We start from the raw sequence: 19109 nt of genomic DNA on the forward strand, positions 1-19109 counted from the left end.
AATGATGTGGTGCTACTATGGCTCTAATTCAAATTATGGTGTGCTGTTAGGGCCCTGATGTGAAACACTGTGCTGCTACTATAGCTCTAATGCTCACTGTGTTTCACATCAGGGCCCTAGCAGCACACCATAATTTGAATTAGAGCCATAGTAGCACCACATCATTTAAATTGGAGTCTTAGTTGGCCAACATAATTTGAATTTTAGTCATAGCAGCACTACATAATTACAATTAGAGCTATAGTAGCAGAACAATGTTGTGCTACTATGACTCTAACTCAAATTATTTTGGCCAAATATAACTCCAATTCAAATTACTGTTGTGCCACCATGGTCCAAATTTAAATTATGTTGTTATACAAAAGTGCACATGTATATTAGGTTGTGCTGCTAGGGCCCAAATGGGAAACACTGTTGTGCTGCTATGGTTCTAATTTAAATTTTATTGTGCTGTTCTGCAACTATAGCTCTAATGCTAATTATGCAGTGCTGCTATGACTATAAATCACTATAAATCAAATTATGTTGGCCAACTATGACTCCAATTTAAATGATGCAGTGCTACTATGGCTCTTATTTAAATTATGTTCTGCTACAATAGCTCTAATGCTTCATATGCTGTGTTGCTACGGCCCAAATTCAAATTGTGCTCTACTAATGTACCTCTAATGCTATGTTTGTTTACTTACCTCGTTATACAAAAGGTCATAGTGAGCGGGCGGCGAGAATTGCTGCCCGCGCAAAAAAGACCGCTCTTTGTATGAAAAAATGGGTGGCTCTTAAAAGAGCCGTTGGTTTTTATCTTAAAGACGGCGTAACACGCTTTACTTTGAGCTGGTGTACTTGGTGACGGCCTTTGTGCCCTCGGACACGGCATGCTTTGCAAGTTCACCGGGAAGCAACAGGCGCACGGCTGTCTGGATTTCCCTAGAAGTGATGGTGGACCGCTTGTTGTAGTGAGCGAGACGAGAAGACTCACCGGCGATGCGCTCGAAAATGTCGTTTACGAAGGAATTCATGATGCCCATAGCCTTAGAAGAGATGCCGGTATCAGGGTGCACCTGCTTCAGGACCTTGTACACGTAGATAGCGTAGCTCTCCTTCCTTGACTTTCTGCGCTTCTTGCCACCTTTGCCGGCCGTCTTTGTGACAGCCTTCTTGGAGCCCTTTTTGGGCGCGGTCTTGGCTGGATCAGTAGGCATAATGCTGCTTCTCGAGGAAACTGCGAGAGAATGAAAAAGGGCCGCCTCGCCGCCTCTCTATTTACAGACCTGCATTGTAATTACGTACAAGGGAAAGGAGTCGTATTATTGGTCACAAATTCAAACCTCATCATACAAGGCTCCGCCCTCGTCCCATCCTCTCCCGTTCCCTCTACCCCGCCCCTGAGCTACGCTTTGTTCCCATGCCCGCCGTTTTGTGCGCGCACACGCACATATACATATACATATATATATATATATATATACACACACACACAAACAAATGTGAAGTATGTATATAAACTTTGAGACAAAACTGTAGTGCTGGTGCAAGGTTTTACCTTATTAGAATATATCTACAATTATTTCAAATTCTATTAGTCACATACACTTGAAAAAAGTTATTTCATCCCCTTCTTCGCGCCACACACACACACTAAAAGAAACTAACTCGTTTTGTAATATTTGGGTGGCTCTTAAAAGAGCCGTTGTGTTGACGTTATTTGGTAGGTAAGCGTTTAGCCGCCGAAGCCGTAAAGAGTGCGTCCCTGGCGTTTCAGGGCATACACCACATCCATAGCGGTGACGGTCTTTCTCTTCGCATGCTCGGTGTATGTGACTGCATCGCGGATGACGTTCTCCAAGAACACCTTCAGTACACCACGAGTCTCCTCGTAGATCAGACCGGATATACGTTTAACACCACCACGGCGAGCCAGACGGCGGATAGCCGGCTTAGTGATACCCTGGATGTTATCGCGCAGAACCTTACGGTGGCGCTTAGCGCCTCCTTTGCCGAGTCCTTTGCCACCCTTTCCTCTTCCAGACATGGTGCTGCTCTCACAAATTCAAGCTGCTCAATAAAGAAGCCCCGCGCAATGCCCGCCTATTTATTCTCTCTCCACAGGACCTACTTGAGAACAGGCGAGGGGGCGGACCTAAAACCAACGATCACACAAAAGAATGTCTTCAAAGCGAACCGCCACAGCCGTTAACATGCTAGAGTCTTGTACTTCCTTTTTGTCCACACAAACATAGTGATATATAAATAGTAATAGTCATGTAGTGGAATAGATTTAATTTGGTTTTTGCTCACAGCATGGTACACTCAATGCAGTTCAACACACAAATATTTGCATTGAGGATTATAATCAGAACTGTTTTGACTCAGTTGCAATTTTTATTCCAGTAGAAGTATAAATCAAATTGCAGTTCTTGTTGCATTAAGTAGGCTTATATCATCATGAGGAATGCAAAATATTGAACACACTATGGTTTCAGTTAATTACACACTGTGCCACCACTGACCAGAAGGGTGTAAACCTGATGGGGGACAAAATATTGAGCTACTGTACATATGCAATTAAAAGATTTACACATATCCCAACTCATCTGGAAGCTGCAGTCAGAGCGCAGGGTCAGCCATAATACGGTGCCCCTGGAGCTGATAAGGCTAAGTGCCTTGCTCAAGGGCTCAACAGTGGCAGCTTGGCAGTGCTGGGGCTTGAACCCCTGACCTTATGATCGGTAACCCAGAGCCTTAACCACTGGACCACCACTGCCCTGCTGCCACCTACTACCAGTAGTAGTAGTGGTAGCGTTAATCTTGTAATATACTTTTCAACACACAAGAAATATAGCATGACTATTGTAGGAATGGCCCATGATTATTATTAATATTAACAAGCATTATTCTAATTTCTATTAATGTGGTACTATTTGCAATAGCAGTAGTAGCAATAGTAGTAGTCGTAGTAGTAGTAGTAGTACAGTAAAACCCCGTTGTACGAGCATAATTCGTTCTTGAAAATTGCTCGTATGTCCATTTGCTCATACATTCGAACTGATTTTCCCCATAGGAATGAATGAAAAATGGTTTAATCCGTTCCGAGACCTCATTCGATCGCTTATTTCTGCACTTAAAAAGTATTTGTAGCCTATTTTAACAAACAAATACACCGCAAATTACCGTAATGTAAAAATAATTTAACACTTACCCATGTGGTAGTGGTTGATTGCGAGTGTGAGACGCGCACAACGCTCGTAAACTTTATGGTTTCCATGGTAATTCTATTTACTTTCGTTTTCACAGCACCACCACTGATTTTCTTGGGACATTTTTCAAGATTTCTAGTGAAATCAAAATATAAAACAAAAAAAAGTTAAGTTTTTGCTGCACTGAACAACGAGAGCGACCGAGTGATACGTCATCAACTAAGTGACTGATGCTTCCCTCCGCCGAAAACGGAGAACCGGCAGCGTAGGTTTGCTCGTATCTCCGTTTGCTCGTACTATAGGTTGCTCGTACAACGGGGTTTTACTGTAGTAGTAGTAGTAGTAGTAGTAGTAGTAGTCGTCAGGTATCCATACATCTGTCACATAGTTCAGGAGATTATGCTAATATTTGCATCAAGCATCAGAATGAGTGAGCATTGTGTGTACCTACATGGGCTGTAGAACATTGAGTAAATATATGTATATTATTTTTTACAATTCAATAGGAGGAAGTTTCAGAGACAGATGATGCTTAAGGTACACATTCACTTTTACAGCACAAATATTTTGATGGCACCTTAAAAAAGGGAGAAACGTTCCTTTATTGAGAAAAGATATATACAGATGCAAATATGAGTGCAGGAACAGGAACTCACAAATCATTTGTGAACATCATTCCACCACAGCAGGAGCTGACAAGCTGAACAAACCCAGTGCTCAAACTGCACTAGTGTCCAGAAGTATTTGGTGTGTGCATCTTTTACCTATGCTGTAATAATAATAAATATACAGTAAGGTCTCTATGTATTTGGACAGTGTCACACTGACTTGTACAAACTGTCAATCAAACTATTATTCTAGAACTTATTGCATCACGACACATTTTTATTGGTAACTGCTCCACTTTCACAAAGAGTGTGTATGCTCACTGAGCGCTCACCTGAATAGGAAATGCAGTGTATGCTATATATCTCTGTTTATATTTCCTAATAACGTACCATGTAGTGTAGACAGGCATCATTGAGAAAGTGAACAATTCCTTTGACTTGACTTGACTTGACTTGACTTCGGCAATCAACAAAAGGTAGAGAGAAATGTGCACTTTCTAGATTTGGTCACACAATAGCAGTCAAGACCGATGCAGAACTACACACCATGCTGCCTTAAGCAATCATTATTATTATTTATGGTATTCATCAAACCCTATTCTTAACTCATTCCTCAACTTACTAAGAATAATTTGTATGATCATGGTTAGTAGTAGTAGTCAAGAAGAGTCAAGAAGCTTTTATTGTCATTTCAACCATATATAGCTGATGCAGTACACAGTGAAATGAAACAACGTTCCTCCTGAACCCAGGTGCTACATAAAACAACATAAAACAAACAGTACAGAACAGAAAGACACAGGGCCGAGAACTAAGATCCTCGCCACATAAAGTGCATGTGTGCAGCTGGTGCAAACAGTGCAAAAGACAACACAAGACAGTGCAAGACAACACAGGACAGTGCAGGACAATACACAATAAACAAAATATAAAAATAGAAATAGCTCCGCCAGTAAAACCTGTCATAACAGAATAAGGTGCAGTGTAAACAGAAAGATGTAAACAGAATTTGCGCAATTCAGCAGTAGCATCAATCAAAAATAAAGTAAACAGTAACCAAAGGATTTGGACAGAATATTGTGCAAAATAACAAGTCCCGGAATCAGCAACAGACGCCATGTAAACATTTTGCGATAGTGAAAAAGTGTGATTGGTATTGAAACCTGGTTGAACGAAGTGTATGATGGGTGTTGAGTCCGGTTTGTGCGGATCACTCACACAGTTGTGTGTAAGTGTGTGTGTGTGTGTGTGTGTGTGTGTGTGTGTGTGTGTGTGTGTGTGTGTGTGTGTGAGAGAGAGTTCAGTTCAGTTCTTTGTTGAGGAGCCTGATGGCTTGCGGGAAAAAACTGTTGCACAGTCTGGATGTGGCGGCCCGAATGCTTCGGAACCGTAGTAGTAGTAGTAGTAGTAGTAGATGTAGTAGAAGAATTAGGTTTGAGATGAGATCAGAACAAACAAACAAACATACACGAATAAAACATTTTTAAAAAATAGACCAAAAACAATTCATACTAGTGTATACAGGGTATACAGGAATATTCCTAATAAAGGCAGAGGTCAGTGGACTTTGTAGAGCTTGACTGCCATCGTGTGGCAATGTTTACACGTTGCAGAAAAATGTAGATTAAAGGAATTGATGCTCACATCATTTTGTGTGATTATTGTGTATGGAACAGCCATTTCGCATTAATAGTTTTAGATGAGATCAGAACAAACAAAGAAGCAAACAACATACATGAATAAAACCTTAAAAAAAAATAGACCAAAAACACTTCATACTAGTGTTTAATGGTATACAGGGTTTCTTTCTAATGTGAACTGTGAGTCTCTTTTTGTCTCGCTTCGTGTTTATCTAATAGGCCAGTAGAACACGTCATATATATCAAATTGCACTAGTGCCCATAACTATTTTGACAGTCACAAGTTCCTAGATCATTCAAATATTTGTGTGCGTGCGTGTGTTTGTTTGTTTTTAGTTGTTGCTCTTCCTAAATCTCTTCTTTTGTCCAATACTGCACAATATCATGGAAAGTGTCAGTATATTTGGACTGTGTAACTAAGTCAATAATGTCACATTAGATTAACATATGTCTCCCTCTCTCTCTCTCTCTCTCTCTCTCTCTCTCTTTCTCTCTCTCTGGACCAATAGCAATTGCCTACCTCTTTCCAATCTGGATGCCATTCCCACAGTGATCTATCAGCCCTGACTCACCTGGACAACCCCAGACACTCATCAGTTTGCTGATGACACCACGAATGGTAGGCCTGATCAGAGCTATTTTGTATTTTATAGCTTGTCCTGTACTGTCTTGTGTTGTCTTGCACTGTCTTGTGTTGTCTTTGCACTGATTGCACCAGGTTGCACACATGCACTTTATGTGACAAGGACACTTACCAGTCCTTAGCCCTGTGTGTTTTGTTTCTGGAATTGTTGTTTAATGTAGCATCAGGGTCCTGGAGAAACGTTCATTTTACTGTGTACTGCGTCAGCTATATATGGTTGAAATGACAATAAAAGCTTCTTGACTCATCAGAAAGACTCAACAACGCCTGTGTTTGCTGAGGACACCTTAAAAGTCCTGTCTGTGCTTCAGGATACTGGAGAACTTCTACAGCTGTACCATTTCTGTGTGTGGTACAGCAACTGCATTGCTTCAGGCCCTAAAAAATGAAATGAAAAATGAAAATCTCCCAATGAATCATTGGCACTCAGCTCCCCATCTTGGAGGACATTCACAAGAAACACTGTCTGGAAAGGGCACAGCAGTTGTCTGTGCAGAGCTCACAAGATCATCAAGGACACTTCACATCCCAGTCACAAACTGTTTAACCTCCTTCCGTCAAGATCGAGATACAGAAACATATGCACCAGAACCAGCAGGATCAGGGACAGCTTTATTTCCATCCACCATCACCACACTGAACTCTACACTACACCGTTAGATCACTGTATATGTAAATGTTACATATTGTATTTTGTATACTCCGCATTCTCTACACAGTGTTTTACTTACAGTACATCTGCACTACTATTTTATTTATGTGTATCTATATATACCTTACTGTACATCCTGTCACATTCATGTATATACAGATATCTATTTCTATCTATCTAACGCACCTCTGAGCAGATGCTAAATGCATTCTCTTAGCTCTGTACATGTATCTTGCACAATGACAACAATAAATCTAATCTAATATATAATATAAAATTACACTAGTGTCCATGAGTATTTGGAGAGGGCCACTATTTATATATTTGTGTGTGTAGTCAGGTTTGGACGTGCTGTATATGCACAGGGACACGACAATGAAAGAAAACATACATATAGTGCGCGGTTTTGAAACTCTACATAGTTTGTGTATTTAAACATCATAAATCCCTATCTTGTATTCGCTTTCAGTTTCATCATGGGAGGATCCAAAATGTTGCTCTTTGGGGGAAAATATAGGTGGCTCTTAAAAGAGCCGTTTAGTAAAGGAAGACATGAAATAAACAAACAAACATGTTTACTTCTTCTTGGGCGCTGTCTTTTTCGCCTTTGCAGCCTTGGGCTTCGCCGCTTTGGGCTTCACGGCCTTTGCTTTCTTGGGGCTCTTGGCTGCTTTTTTAGGAGTCGCCGGCTTTTTCGCTTTCTTCGGGCTCTTGGTGGCTTTTTTAGCAGCCGCTGCAGGCTTCTTTGCCTTCTTCGGGGACTTCTTGGCGGCGGCAACAGGTTTCTTGGCCGCCACCTTCTTGGGCTTCTTCGCCGCAGCGGGTTTCTTCGCCTTAACAGCGACGGGCTTCTTCGCCTTAGTCGCGGTCTTCTTGGCTTCCGTCTGCTTCTTGTTTAGCTTGAAAGAGCCAGACGCGCCGGTCCCTTTGGTCTGTAGAAGAGTTCCTTTCAGCACGAGACCCTTGACAGCGAGCTTGACGCGGGAGTTGTTCTTCTCCACGTCGTATCCGCCGGCGGCCAAGGCTTTCTTCAGGGCGGCGAGCGACACACCGCTTCTCTCCTTGGACGAGGAAACCGCTTTGACGATGAGCTCGCCGACGCTGGGCCCGGCTTTCTTGGCCCTCGACGCTGCTTTCTTTTTCGGCGCTTTAGCCGGCGCGGCAGCGGGCGCGGGAGCAACTTCTGCCATCTCTCTAGTATCTCTAGTCTCTCAGTGCGAGTCAGACTCTGTATACGCTGTGTAACACACAGAAACCTCCCGCCCCTCTGCTGGTAGGCCGGTCTTAAAACCGAGCATGAGAACGTTGTAGACTCAAACGGGCCGCCGCCGAATGAGTGTGCCTCCGCGACACGCTCGCGAGTGTGTTTTCTCGCAGCGTTTCTCGTCGTAAATAAGACGCCGAAGACAAGATCCCGCGCTATTATGCAAACATTTCGCGCGTACGGGCTTGCACGTGTTTCCCGAGGCCCGTCATGGCCGAATAGAGAGCAGTGGTCTCTCGCGTTTTGCACGGAAGTGCACCGCGCGCCTGGAGCTCGAGCCGGCGCTCGGCGCATTTGTGCAGAGTGCAGTGTAAAAAGTGGTGCGTAACAGCCATGTCGGTGGAACAGCGTGTGTTTCACGTGAACGGTGAGCCTTGTCAATGTGTCTGACGCATTAGCAGTGTGTGAGTGCTGTGCGTAGTATTGGGAACGCAGGCTCTTGTGGGCTGTGTGAAGCACATGTGTTAGTGTATGGAGCAGGTGTGCGAGCTCCCCGTGTGCCTCCCGCAGCCGGACTCTATGTCTATGTCATCGTCTGGTCTTCGCCACTCGGCCTGGCGCTCCTCGTGCACGGTCCAGTCCTCTAGAAGTCCCAGGCCGACAGGTGTGCCTCGTTGCCCTCTTAACCCTAATTCCAATCAGGTCAGGCTGCACTAACCCTAATTCGAACAGTGCTAACACTAACCCTAATTCCATGTCACTCAGGCTGCGCTAAACCAAATTCGAACAGTGGTAACCCTAACCCTAATTCCATGTCTTTCAGGCTGCACTAACCCTAATTCGAACAGTGGTAACTCTAACCCTAACCCTAATACCATGTCATTTAGGCTGCGCTAACCCTAACTCGAACAGTGTTAACCCTACCCCTAATCCCGTTCCATTCAGGCTGCTTTAACCCTAATTCGAACAGTGGCAACCCTAACCCTAATTCCATGTCACTCAGGCTGCTTTAACCCTAATTCGAACAGTGGTAACCTTAACCCTAACTCTAATTCCATTCCAATCAGGCTGCTTTAACCCCAATTCAAACAGTGGTGGGCCGCTCTAACCCTCATTTGAACAGTGGCAACGCTAACCCTAACGTTGAATACCTTTGTGCTGCACTAAGCCAAATTCAAATTAAGTTTTGCTGCTATGGCCTTAATGTGAAACACTGTTATGCTACTATAGCGCTAATGTGAAATATGTTGTGCTGCCATCGCGCTCATTCAAATATATGTAGTGCTGTTATGGCCCTGATGTGAAACACTGTTCTACTACTACAGCGCTAAAGCTAACTATGTAGTCTTACTATGACTCTAATTTAAAAGATGTTGTGCTACTATGGCTGTAATATAAATTATGTTGTGCAGCCACGGCCCAAATTCTAATTATGTTGTTTTACTATAGCTCTAATTCAGATTTTGTTGTGCTACTATGCCTCTGAATGGAATTATGCTGTGCTGCTATGGCTCTGATGTAAAACACTGTTCCGCTACTGTGGCCCAAATTCAAATTATGCTGTGCTGTCCTGGCCCTGATGTAAAACACTGTTGTGCTACCACAGCTTTAATGCTAATTATGCAATGCTGCTCTAACTTTAATTTAAATTATGGTGTGCTGCTAGGGTCCTCATGTGAAACACTGTAGTGCTACTATAGCTCTAATGCTAACTGTGTTTCACATCAGGGCACTAGCAGCACAACATAACTTGAGTTAGAGTCATAGTAGCACAACATTGTTCTGCTACTATAGCTCTAATGCTAATTATGTAGTGCTGCTATGACTAAAATTCAAATTATGTTGGCCAACTAAGACTCCAATTTAAATGATGTGGTGCTGTTAGGGCCCTGATGTGAAACACTGTGCTGCTACTATAGCTCTAATGCTAACTGTCTTTTACGTCAGGGCCCTAGCAGCACAACATAATTCGAATCAGAGCCATAGTAGCACAACATAGGTAGCATTAGAGCTATAGTAGCAGAACAATGTTGTGCTACTATGACTCTAAATCAAGTTATTTTGGCCAAATATAACTCCAATTCAAATGATGTTGTGCTACTATAGCTCTATTTCAAATTACTGTTGTGCCGCTCTGGCCCTAATGGCAATTATGTTGTGCCACCATGGTCCAAATTTGAATTGTATTGTTCTACAAAAGTGCACATGTATATTAGGGTGTGCTGCTAGGGCCCGAATGGGAAACACTGTTGTGCTGCTATGGTTCTAAATAAAAAGATGATGTGCTACTATGGCCCTAATTTAAATTATGTTGTGCCGCTAGGGCCCTGATGTGAAACACAGTTAGCATTAGAGCTGTAGTAGCAGAACAGTGTTTCACATCAGGGCCCTAGCAGCACAAAATAATTTGAATTAGAGTCATAGGAGCACAAAATTGCTCTGCTATGATAGCTCTAATGCTAACTATGTTGTGCTACTATTGCTCTAATGCTAATTATGATGTGAAACAGTATTCTGCTGCTATGGTTTCAATTCAAATGATGAAGTACTACTATGGCTTTAAATTAAATTATGTTGTGCTACTATGGCCCAAGTGGGAAACACTGTTCCTCTACTGTGGCCCAATTCAAATTCTGCTGTGCTGTCCTGGCCCTGATGTAAAACACTGTTGTTCTACCGTAGCTTTAACTCTAATTATGCAATGCTGCTCTAACTCTAATTCAAATTATGGTGTGTTGCTAGGGCCCTCATGTGAAACACTGTACTGCTACTATAGCTCTAATGCTCACTGTGTTTCACATCAGGGCCCGAGCAGCACATCATAACTTGAAGTAGAGTCATAGTAGCACAACATTGTTCTGCTACTATAGCTCTAATGCTAATTATGTAGTGCTGCTATTACTATAATTCAAATTATGTTGGCCAACTATGACTCCAATTTAAATGATGTGGTGCTACTATGGCTCTAATTCAAATTATGGTGTGCTGATTATGGCCCTGATGTGAAACACTGTGCTGCTGCTGCTATGGTTTCACTTCAAATGATGAAGTACTGCTATGGCTCTAAATTCAATTATGTTGTGCTACTATGGCCTTGATGTGAAACACTGTTGTGCTACCGTAGCATTAATGCTAATTATGTAATGCCAATATGACTCCAATACAAATCATGTGGGCCAACTATGGCTCTGATTCGAATCATGTTGTGCTGCTAGGGCCCTCATGTGAAACACTGTACTGCTACTATAGCTCTAATGCTAACTGTGATTCACATCAGGGCCCTAGCAGCACAACATGATTCGAATCAGAGCCATAGTAGCACAACATAGGTAGCATTAGAGCTATAGTAGCAGAACAATGTTGTGCTACTATGACTTTAATTCAAATTATGTTGTGCTATGTTGTGCTGCCAGGGCCCTGATGTGAAACACTGTGCTGCTACTATAGCTCTAATGCTAATTATGTTGTGCTCCTATGACTTTAATCCAAATGATGCTCTGCTACTATGGATCTAATTCAAATTACGTTGTGCTGTTAGGGCCTGATGTGAAACACTGTTCTGCTACAATAGATCTAATGCTAATAATGTTGGGCAACCATCTCTCCAATTCAAATAATGCTGTGCTGTCCTGGCCCTGATGGAAAACACTGTTGTGCTACCGTAGCATTAATGCTAATTATGTAATGCCAATATGACTCCAATACAAATCATGTGGGCCAACTATGACTCTAATTCAAATTATGGTGTGCTGCTAGGGCCCTCATGTGAAACACTGTACTGCTACTATAGCTCTAATGCTAAATGTGTTTCACATCAGGGCCCCAGCAGCCCAACACGATTCGAATTAGAGCCATAGTAGCACAACATAGGTAGCATTAGAGCTATAGTAGCAGAACAATGTTGTGCTACTATGACTTAATTCAAAATAGCTGGTGCTGCCAGGGCCCTGATGTGAAACACTGTGCTGCTATAATAGCTCTAATGCTAATTATGTTGCGGTGCTATGACTATAATCCGATTTATGTTGGCCAACTATGGCTCTAAGTCGAATGATGCTCTGCTACTATGACTCTAATTCAAATTATGTTGTGCTGCTAGGGGCCTGATGTGAAACACAGTTAGCATTACAGCTATAGTAGCGGAACAGTATTTCACATCAGGGCCCTAGCAGCACAACCTAATTTGAATTAGAGCCTTAGTAGCACAACATTGCTCTGCTACGATAGCTCTAATGCTAATTATGTTGTGCTACTATGGCTCTAATTCAAATAAGGTTGTGCTGCTAGGGCCCTGATGTGAAACACTGTTGTGCTGCTATGGTTTCAATTCAAATGATGAAGTACTACTATGGCTCTAAATTACATTATGTTGTGCCACTATGACCTTGATGTGAAACACTGTTTTGCTACTATAGCTGTAATGCTATATATGCAGTGCTGCCATGACTCTAATCCAAATGATCTTGGCCAACTATGGCCCTAAGTCAAATGATGCTCTGCTACTATGGCTCTAATTCAAATTATGTTGTGCTGCTAGGGCCCTCATGTGAAACACTGTACTGCTACTATAGCTCTAATGCTCACTGTGATTCACCTCAGGGCCCTAGCAGCACAACATGATTTGAATTAGAGCCATAGTAGCACAACATAGGTAGCATTAGAGCTATAGTAGCAGAACAATGTTGTGCTACTATGACTTTAATTCAAATTATGTTGTGCTGCTAGGGCCCTCATGTGAAACACTGTACTGCTACTATAGCTCTAATGCTCACTGTGTTTCACATCAGGGCCCGAGCAGCACAGCATAACTTGAAGTAGAGTCATAGTAGCACAACATTGTTCTGCTACTATAGCTCTAATGCTAATTATGTAGTGCTGCTATTACTATAATTCAAATTATGTTGGCCAACTATGACTCCAATTTAAATGATGTGGTGCTACTATGGCTCTAATTCAAATTATGGTGTGCTGATTATGGCCCTGATGTGAAACACTGTGCTGCTGCTGCTATGGTTTCACTTCAAAAGATGAAGTACTGCTATGGCTCTAAATTCAATTATGTTGTGCTACTATGGCCTTGATGTGAAACACTGTTGTGCTACCGTAGCATTAATGCTAATTATGTAATGCCAATATGACTCCAATACAAATCATGTGGGCCAACTATGGCTCTGATTCGAATCATGTTGTGCTGCTAGGGCCCTCATGTGAAACACTGTACTGCTACTATAGCTCTAATGCTAACTGTGATTCACATCAGGGCCCTAGCAGCACAACATGATTCGAATCAGAGCCATAGTAGCACAACATAGGTAGCATTAGAGCTATAGTAGCAGAACAATGTTGTGCTACTATGACTTTAATTCAAATTATGTTGTGCTATGTTGTGCTGCCAGGGCCCTGATGTGAAACACTGTGCTGCTACTATAGCTCTAATGCTAATTATGTTGTGCTCCTATGACTTTAATCCAAATGATGCTCTGCTACTATGGATCTAATTCAAATTACGTTGTGCTGTTAGGGCCTGATGTGAAACACTGTTCTGCTACAATAGATCTAATGCTAATAATGTTGGGCAACCATCTCTCCAATTCAAATAATGCTGTGCTGTCCTGGCCCTGATGGAAAACACTGTTGTGCTACCGTAGCATTAATGCTAATTATGTAATGCCAATATGACTCCAATACAAATCATGTGGGCCAACTATGACTCTAATTCAAATTATGGTGTGCTGCTAGGGCCCTCATGTGAAACACTGTACTGCTACTATAGCTCTAATGCTAAATGTGTTTCACATCAGGGCCCCAGCAGCCCAACACGATTCGAATTAGAGCCATAGTAGCACAACATAGGTAGCATTAGAGCTATAGTAGCAGAACAATGTTGTGCTACTATGACTTAATTCAAAATAGCTGGTGCTGCCAGGGCCCTGATGTGAAACACTGTGCTGCTATAATAGCTCTAATGCTAATTATGTTGCGGTGCTATGACTATAATCCGATTTATGTTGGCCAACTATGGCTCTAAGTCGAATGATGCTCTGCTACTATGACTCTAATTCAAATTATGTTGTGCTGCTAGGGGCCTGATGTGAAACACAGTTAGCATTACAGCTATAGTAGCGGAACAGTATTTCACATCAGGGCCCTAGCAGCACAACCTAATTTGAATTAGAGCCTTAGTAGCACAACATTGCTCTGCTACGATAGCTCTAATGCTAATTATGTTGTGCTACTATGGCTCTAATTCAAATAAGGTTGTGCTGCTAGGGCCCTGATGTGAAACACTGTTGTGCTGCTATGGTTTCAATTCAAATGATGAAGTACTACTATGGCTCTAAATTACATTATGTTGTGCCACTATGACCTTGATGTGAAACACTGTTTTGCTACTATAGCTGTAATGCTATATATGCAGTGCTGCCATGACTCTAATCCAAATGATCTTGGCCAACTATGGCCCTAAGTCAAATGATGCTCTGCTACTATGGCTCTAATTCAAATTATGTTGTGCTGCTAGGGCCCTCATGTGAAACACTGTACTGCTACTATAGCTCTAATGCTCACTGTGATTCACCTCAGGGCCCTAGCAGCACAACATGATTTGAATTAGAGCCATAGTAGCACAACATAGGTAGCATTAGAGCTATAGTAGCAGAACAATGTTGTGCTACTATGACTTTAATTCAAATTATGTTGTGCTGCTAGGGCCCTCATGTGAAACACTGTACTGCTACTATAGCTCTAATGCTCACTGTGTTTCACATCAGGGCCCGAGCAGCACAGCATAACTTGAAGTAGAGTCATAGTAGCACAACATTGTTCTGCTACTATAGCTCTAATGCTAATTATGTAGTGCTGCTATTACTATAATTCAAATTATGTTGGCCAACTATGACTCCAATTTAAATGATGTGGTGCTACTATGGCTCTAATTCAAATTATGGTGTGCTGATTATGGCCCTGATGTGAAACACTGTGCTGCTGCTGCTATGGTTTCACTTCAAAAGATGAAGTACTGCTATGGCTCTAAATTCAATTATGTTGTGCTACTATGGCCTTGATGTGAAACACTGTTGTGCTACCGTAGCATTAATGCTAATTATGTAATGCCAATATGACTCCAATACAAATCATGTGGGCCAACTATGGCTCTGATTCGAATCATGTTGTGCTGCTAGGGCCCTCATGTGAAACACTGTACTGCTACTATAGCTCTAATGCTAACTGTGATTCACATCAGGGCCCTAGCAGCACAACATGATTCGAATCAGAGCCATAGTAGCACAACATAGGTAGCATTAGAGCTATAGTAGCAGAACAATGTTGTGCTACTATGACTTTAATTCAAATTATGTTGTGCTATGTTGTGCTGCCAGGGCCCTGATGTGAAACACTGTGCTGCTACTATAGCTCTAATGCTAATTATGTTGTGCTCCTATGACTTTAATCCAAATGATGCTCTGCTACTATGGATCTAATTCAAATTACGTTGTGCTGTTAGGGCCTGATGTGAAACACTGTTCTGCTACAATAGATCTAATGCTAATAATGTTGGGCAACCATCTCTCCAATTCAAATAATGCTGTGCTGTCCTGGCCCTGATGGAAAACACTGTTGTGCTACCGTAGCATTAATGCTAATTATGTAATGCCAATATGACTCCAATACAAATCATGTGGGCCAACTATGACTCTAATTCAAATTATGGTGTGCTGCTAGGGCCCTCATGTGAAACACTGTACTGCTACTATAGCTCTAATGCTAAATGTGTTTCACATCAGGGCCCCAGCAGCCCAACACGATTCGAATTAGAGCCATAGTAGCACAACATAGGTAGCATTAGAGCTATAGTAGCAGAACAATGTTGTGCTACTATGACTTAATTCAAAATAGCTGGTGCTGCCAGGGCCCTGATGTGAAACACTGTGCTGCTATAATAGCTCTAATGCTAATTATGTTGCGGTGCTATGACTATAATCCGATTTATGTTGGCCAACTATGGCTCTAAGTCGAATGATGCTCTGCTACTATGACTCTAATTCAAATTATGTTGTGCTGCTAGGGGCCTGATGTGAAACACAGTTAGCATTACAGCTATAGTAGCGGAACAGTATTTCACATCAGGGCCCTAGCAGCACAACCTAATTTGAATTAGAGCCTTAGTAGCACAACATTGCTCTGCTACGATAGCTCTAATGCTAATTATGTTGTGCTACTATGGCTCTAATTCAAATAAGGTTGTGCTGCTAGGGCCCTGATGTGAAACACTGTTGTGCTGCTATGGTTTCAATTCAAATGATGAAGTACTACTATGGCTCTAAATTACATTATGTTGTGCCACTATGACCTTGATGTGAAACACTGTTTTGCTACTATAGCTGTAATGCTATATATGCAGTGCTGCCATGACTCTAATCCAAATGATCTTGGCCAACTATGGCCCTAAGTCAAATGATGCTCTGCTACTATGGCTCTAATTCAAATTATGTTGTGCTGCTAGGGCCCTCATGTTTAACACTGTACTGCTACTATAGCTCTAATGCTCACTGTGATTCACCTCAGGGCCCTAGCAGCACAACATGATTTGAATTAGAGCCATAGTAGCACAACATAGGTAGCATTAGAGCTATAGTAGCAGAACAATGTTGTGCTACTATGACTTTAATTCAAATTATGTTGTGCTGCTAGGGCCCTCATGTGAAACACTGTACTGCTACTATAGCTCTAATGCTCACTGTGTTTCACATCAGGGCCCGAGCAGCACAGCATAACTTGAAGTAGAGTCATAGTAGCACAACATTGTTCTGCTCCTATAGCTCTAATGCTAATTATGTAGTGCTGCTATTACTATAATTCAAATTATGTTGGCCAACTATGACTCCAATTTAAATGATGTGGTGCTACTATGGCTCTAATTCAAATTATGGTGTGCTGATTATGGCCCTGATGTGAAACACTGTGCTGCTGCTGCTATGGTTTCACTTCAAAAGATGAAGTACTGCTATGGCTCTAAATTCAATTATGTTGTGCTACTATGGCCTTGATGTGAAACACTGTTGTGCTACCGTAGCATTAATGCTAATTATGTAATGCCAATATGACTCCAATACAAATCATGTGGGCCAACTATGGCTCTGATTCGAATCATGTTGTGCTGCTAGGGCCCTCATGTGAAACACTGTACTGCTACTATAGCTCTAATGCTAACTGTGATTCACATCAGGGCCCTAGCAGCACAACATGATTCGAATCAGAGCCATAGTAGCACAACATAGGTAGCATTAGAGCTATAGTAGCAGAACAATGTTGTGCTACTATGACTTTAATTCAAATTATGTTGTGCTATGTTGTGCTGCCAGGGCCCTGATGTGAAACACTGTGCTGCTACTATAGCTCTAATGCTAATTATGTTGTGCTCCTATGACTTTAATCCAAATGATGCTCTGCTACTATGGATCTAATTCAAATTACGTTGTGCTGTTAGGGCCTGATGTGAAACACTGTTCTGCTACAATAGATCTAATGCTAATAATGTTGGGCAACCATCTCTCCAATTCAAATAATGCTGTGCTGTCCTGGCCCTGATGGAAAACACTGTTGTGCTACCGTAGCATTAATGCTAATTATGTAATGCCAATATGACTCCAATACAAATCATGTGGGCCAACTATGACTCTAATTCAAATTATGGTGTGCTGCTAGGGCCCTCATGTGAAACACTGTACTGCTACTATAGCTCTAATGCTAAATGTGTTTTACATCAGGGCCCCAGCAGCCCAACACGATTCGAATTAGAGCCATAGTAGCACAACATAGGTAGCATTAGAGCTATAGTAGCAGAACAATGTTGTGCTACTATGACTTAATTCAAAATAGCTGGTGCTGCCAGGGCCCTGATGTGAAACACTGTGCTGCTATAATAGCTCTAATGCTAATTATGTTGCGGTGCTATGACTATAATCCGATTTATGTTGGCCAACTATGGCTCTAAGTCGAATGATGCTCTGCTACTATGACTCTAATTCAAATTATGTTGTGCTGCTAGGGGCCTGATGTGAAACACAGTTAGCATTACAGCTATAGTAGCGGAACAGTATTTCACATCAGGGCCCTAGCAGCACAACCTAATTTGAATTAGAGCCTTAGTAGCACAACATTGCTCTGCTACGATAGCTCTAATGCTAATTATGTTGTGCTACTATGGCTCTAATTCAAATAAGGTTGTGCTGCTAGGGCCCTGATGTGAAACACTGTTGTGCTGCTATGGTTTCAATTCAAATGATGAAGTACTACTATGGCTCTAAATTACATTATGTTGTGCCACTATGACCTTGATGTGAAACACTGTTTTGCTACTATAGCTGTAATGCTATATATGCAGTGCTGCCATGACTCTAATCCAAATGATCTTGGCCAACTATGGCCCTAAGTCAAATGATGCTCTGCTACTATGGCTCTAATTCAAATTATGTTGTGCTGCTAGGGCCCTCATGTGAAACACTGTACTGCTACTATAGCTCTAATGCTCACTGTGATTCACCTCAGGGCCCTAGCAGCACAACATGATTTGAATTAGAGCCATAGTAGCACAACATAGGTAGCATTAGAGCTATAGTAGCAGAACAATGTTGTGCTACTATGACTTTAATTCAAATTATGTTGTGCTGCTAGGGCCCTCATGTGAAACACTGTACTGCTACTATAGCTCTAATGCTCACTGTGTTTCACATCAGGGCCCGAGCAGCACAGCATAACTTGAAGTAGAGTCATAGTAGCACAACATTGTTCTGCTACTATAGCTCTAATGCTAATTATGTAGTGCTGCTATTACTATAATTCAAATTATGTTGGCCAACTATGACTCCAATTTAAATGATGTGGTGCTACTATGGCTCTAATTCAAATTATGGTGTGCTGATTATGGCCCTGATGTGAAACACTGTGCTGCTGCTGCTATGGTTTCACTTCAAAAGATGAAGTACTGCTATGGCTCTAAATTCAATTATGTTGTGCTACTATGGCCTTGATGTGAAACACTGTTGTGCTACCGTAGCATTAATGCTAATTATGTAATGCCAATATGACTCCAATACAAATCATGTGGGCCAACTATGGCTCTGATTCGAATCATGTTGTGCTGCTAGGGCCCTCATGTGAAACAC

General features: G+C 41.9%; 1 protein-coding gene and 2 pseudogenes across 3 annotated transcripts; all 3 read right to left on the bottom strand.

Moving 5' to 3' along the window:
* Positions 1 to 824: 824 nt before the first annotated feature.
* Positions 825 to 1202, bottom strand: LOC310735514 (histone H2B pseudogene; annotated as a pseudogene). Its single transcript has one exon. The product of its transcript is annotated as a histone H2B pseudogene (transcript).
* Positions 1203 to 1720: 518 nt separating this feature from the next.
* Positions 1721 to 2046, bottom strand: LOC310735516 (histone H4; the record flags this gene model as incomplete). Its single annotated transcript, XM_083558274.1, has 1 exon — positions 1721 to 2046. Exon 1 carries the CDS (start codon positions 2030 to 2032, stop codon positions 1721 to 1723), a length of 312 nt encoding a protein of 103 aa, XP_083414400.1. The 5' UTR covers positions 2033 to 2046.
* A 5269-nt stretch (positions 2047 to 7315) lies between these two features.
* Positions 7316 to 7930, bottom strand: LOC310735513 (histone H1 pseudogene; annotated as a pseudogene). The gene has a single exon. The product of its transcript is annotated as a histone H1 pseudogene (transcript).
* Between the last annotated feature and the right edge of the window lie 11179 nt (positions 7931 to 19109).

The sequence above is a fragment of the Silurus aristotelis genome (genome assembly GCF_946808225.1).
Source record: "Silurus aristotelis genome assembly, chromosome: 13".
Classification (NCBI taxonomy): Eukaryota; Metazoa; Chordata; class Actinopteri; order Siluriformes; family Siluridae; genus Silurus; species Silurus aristotelis.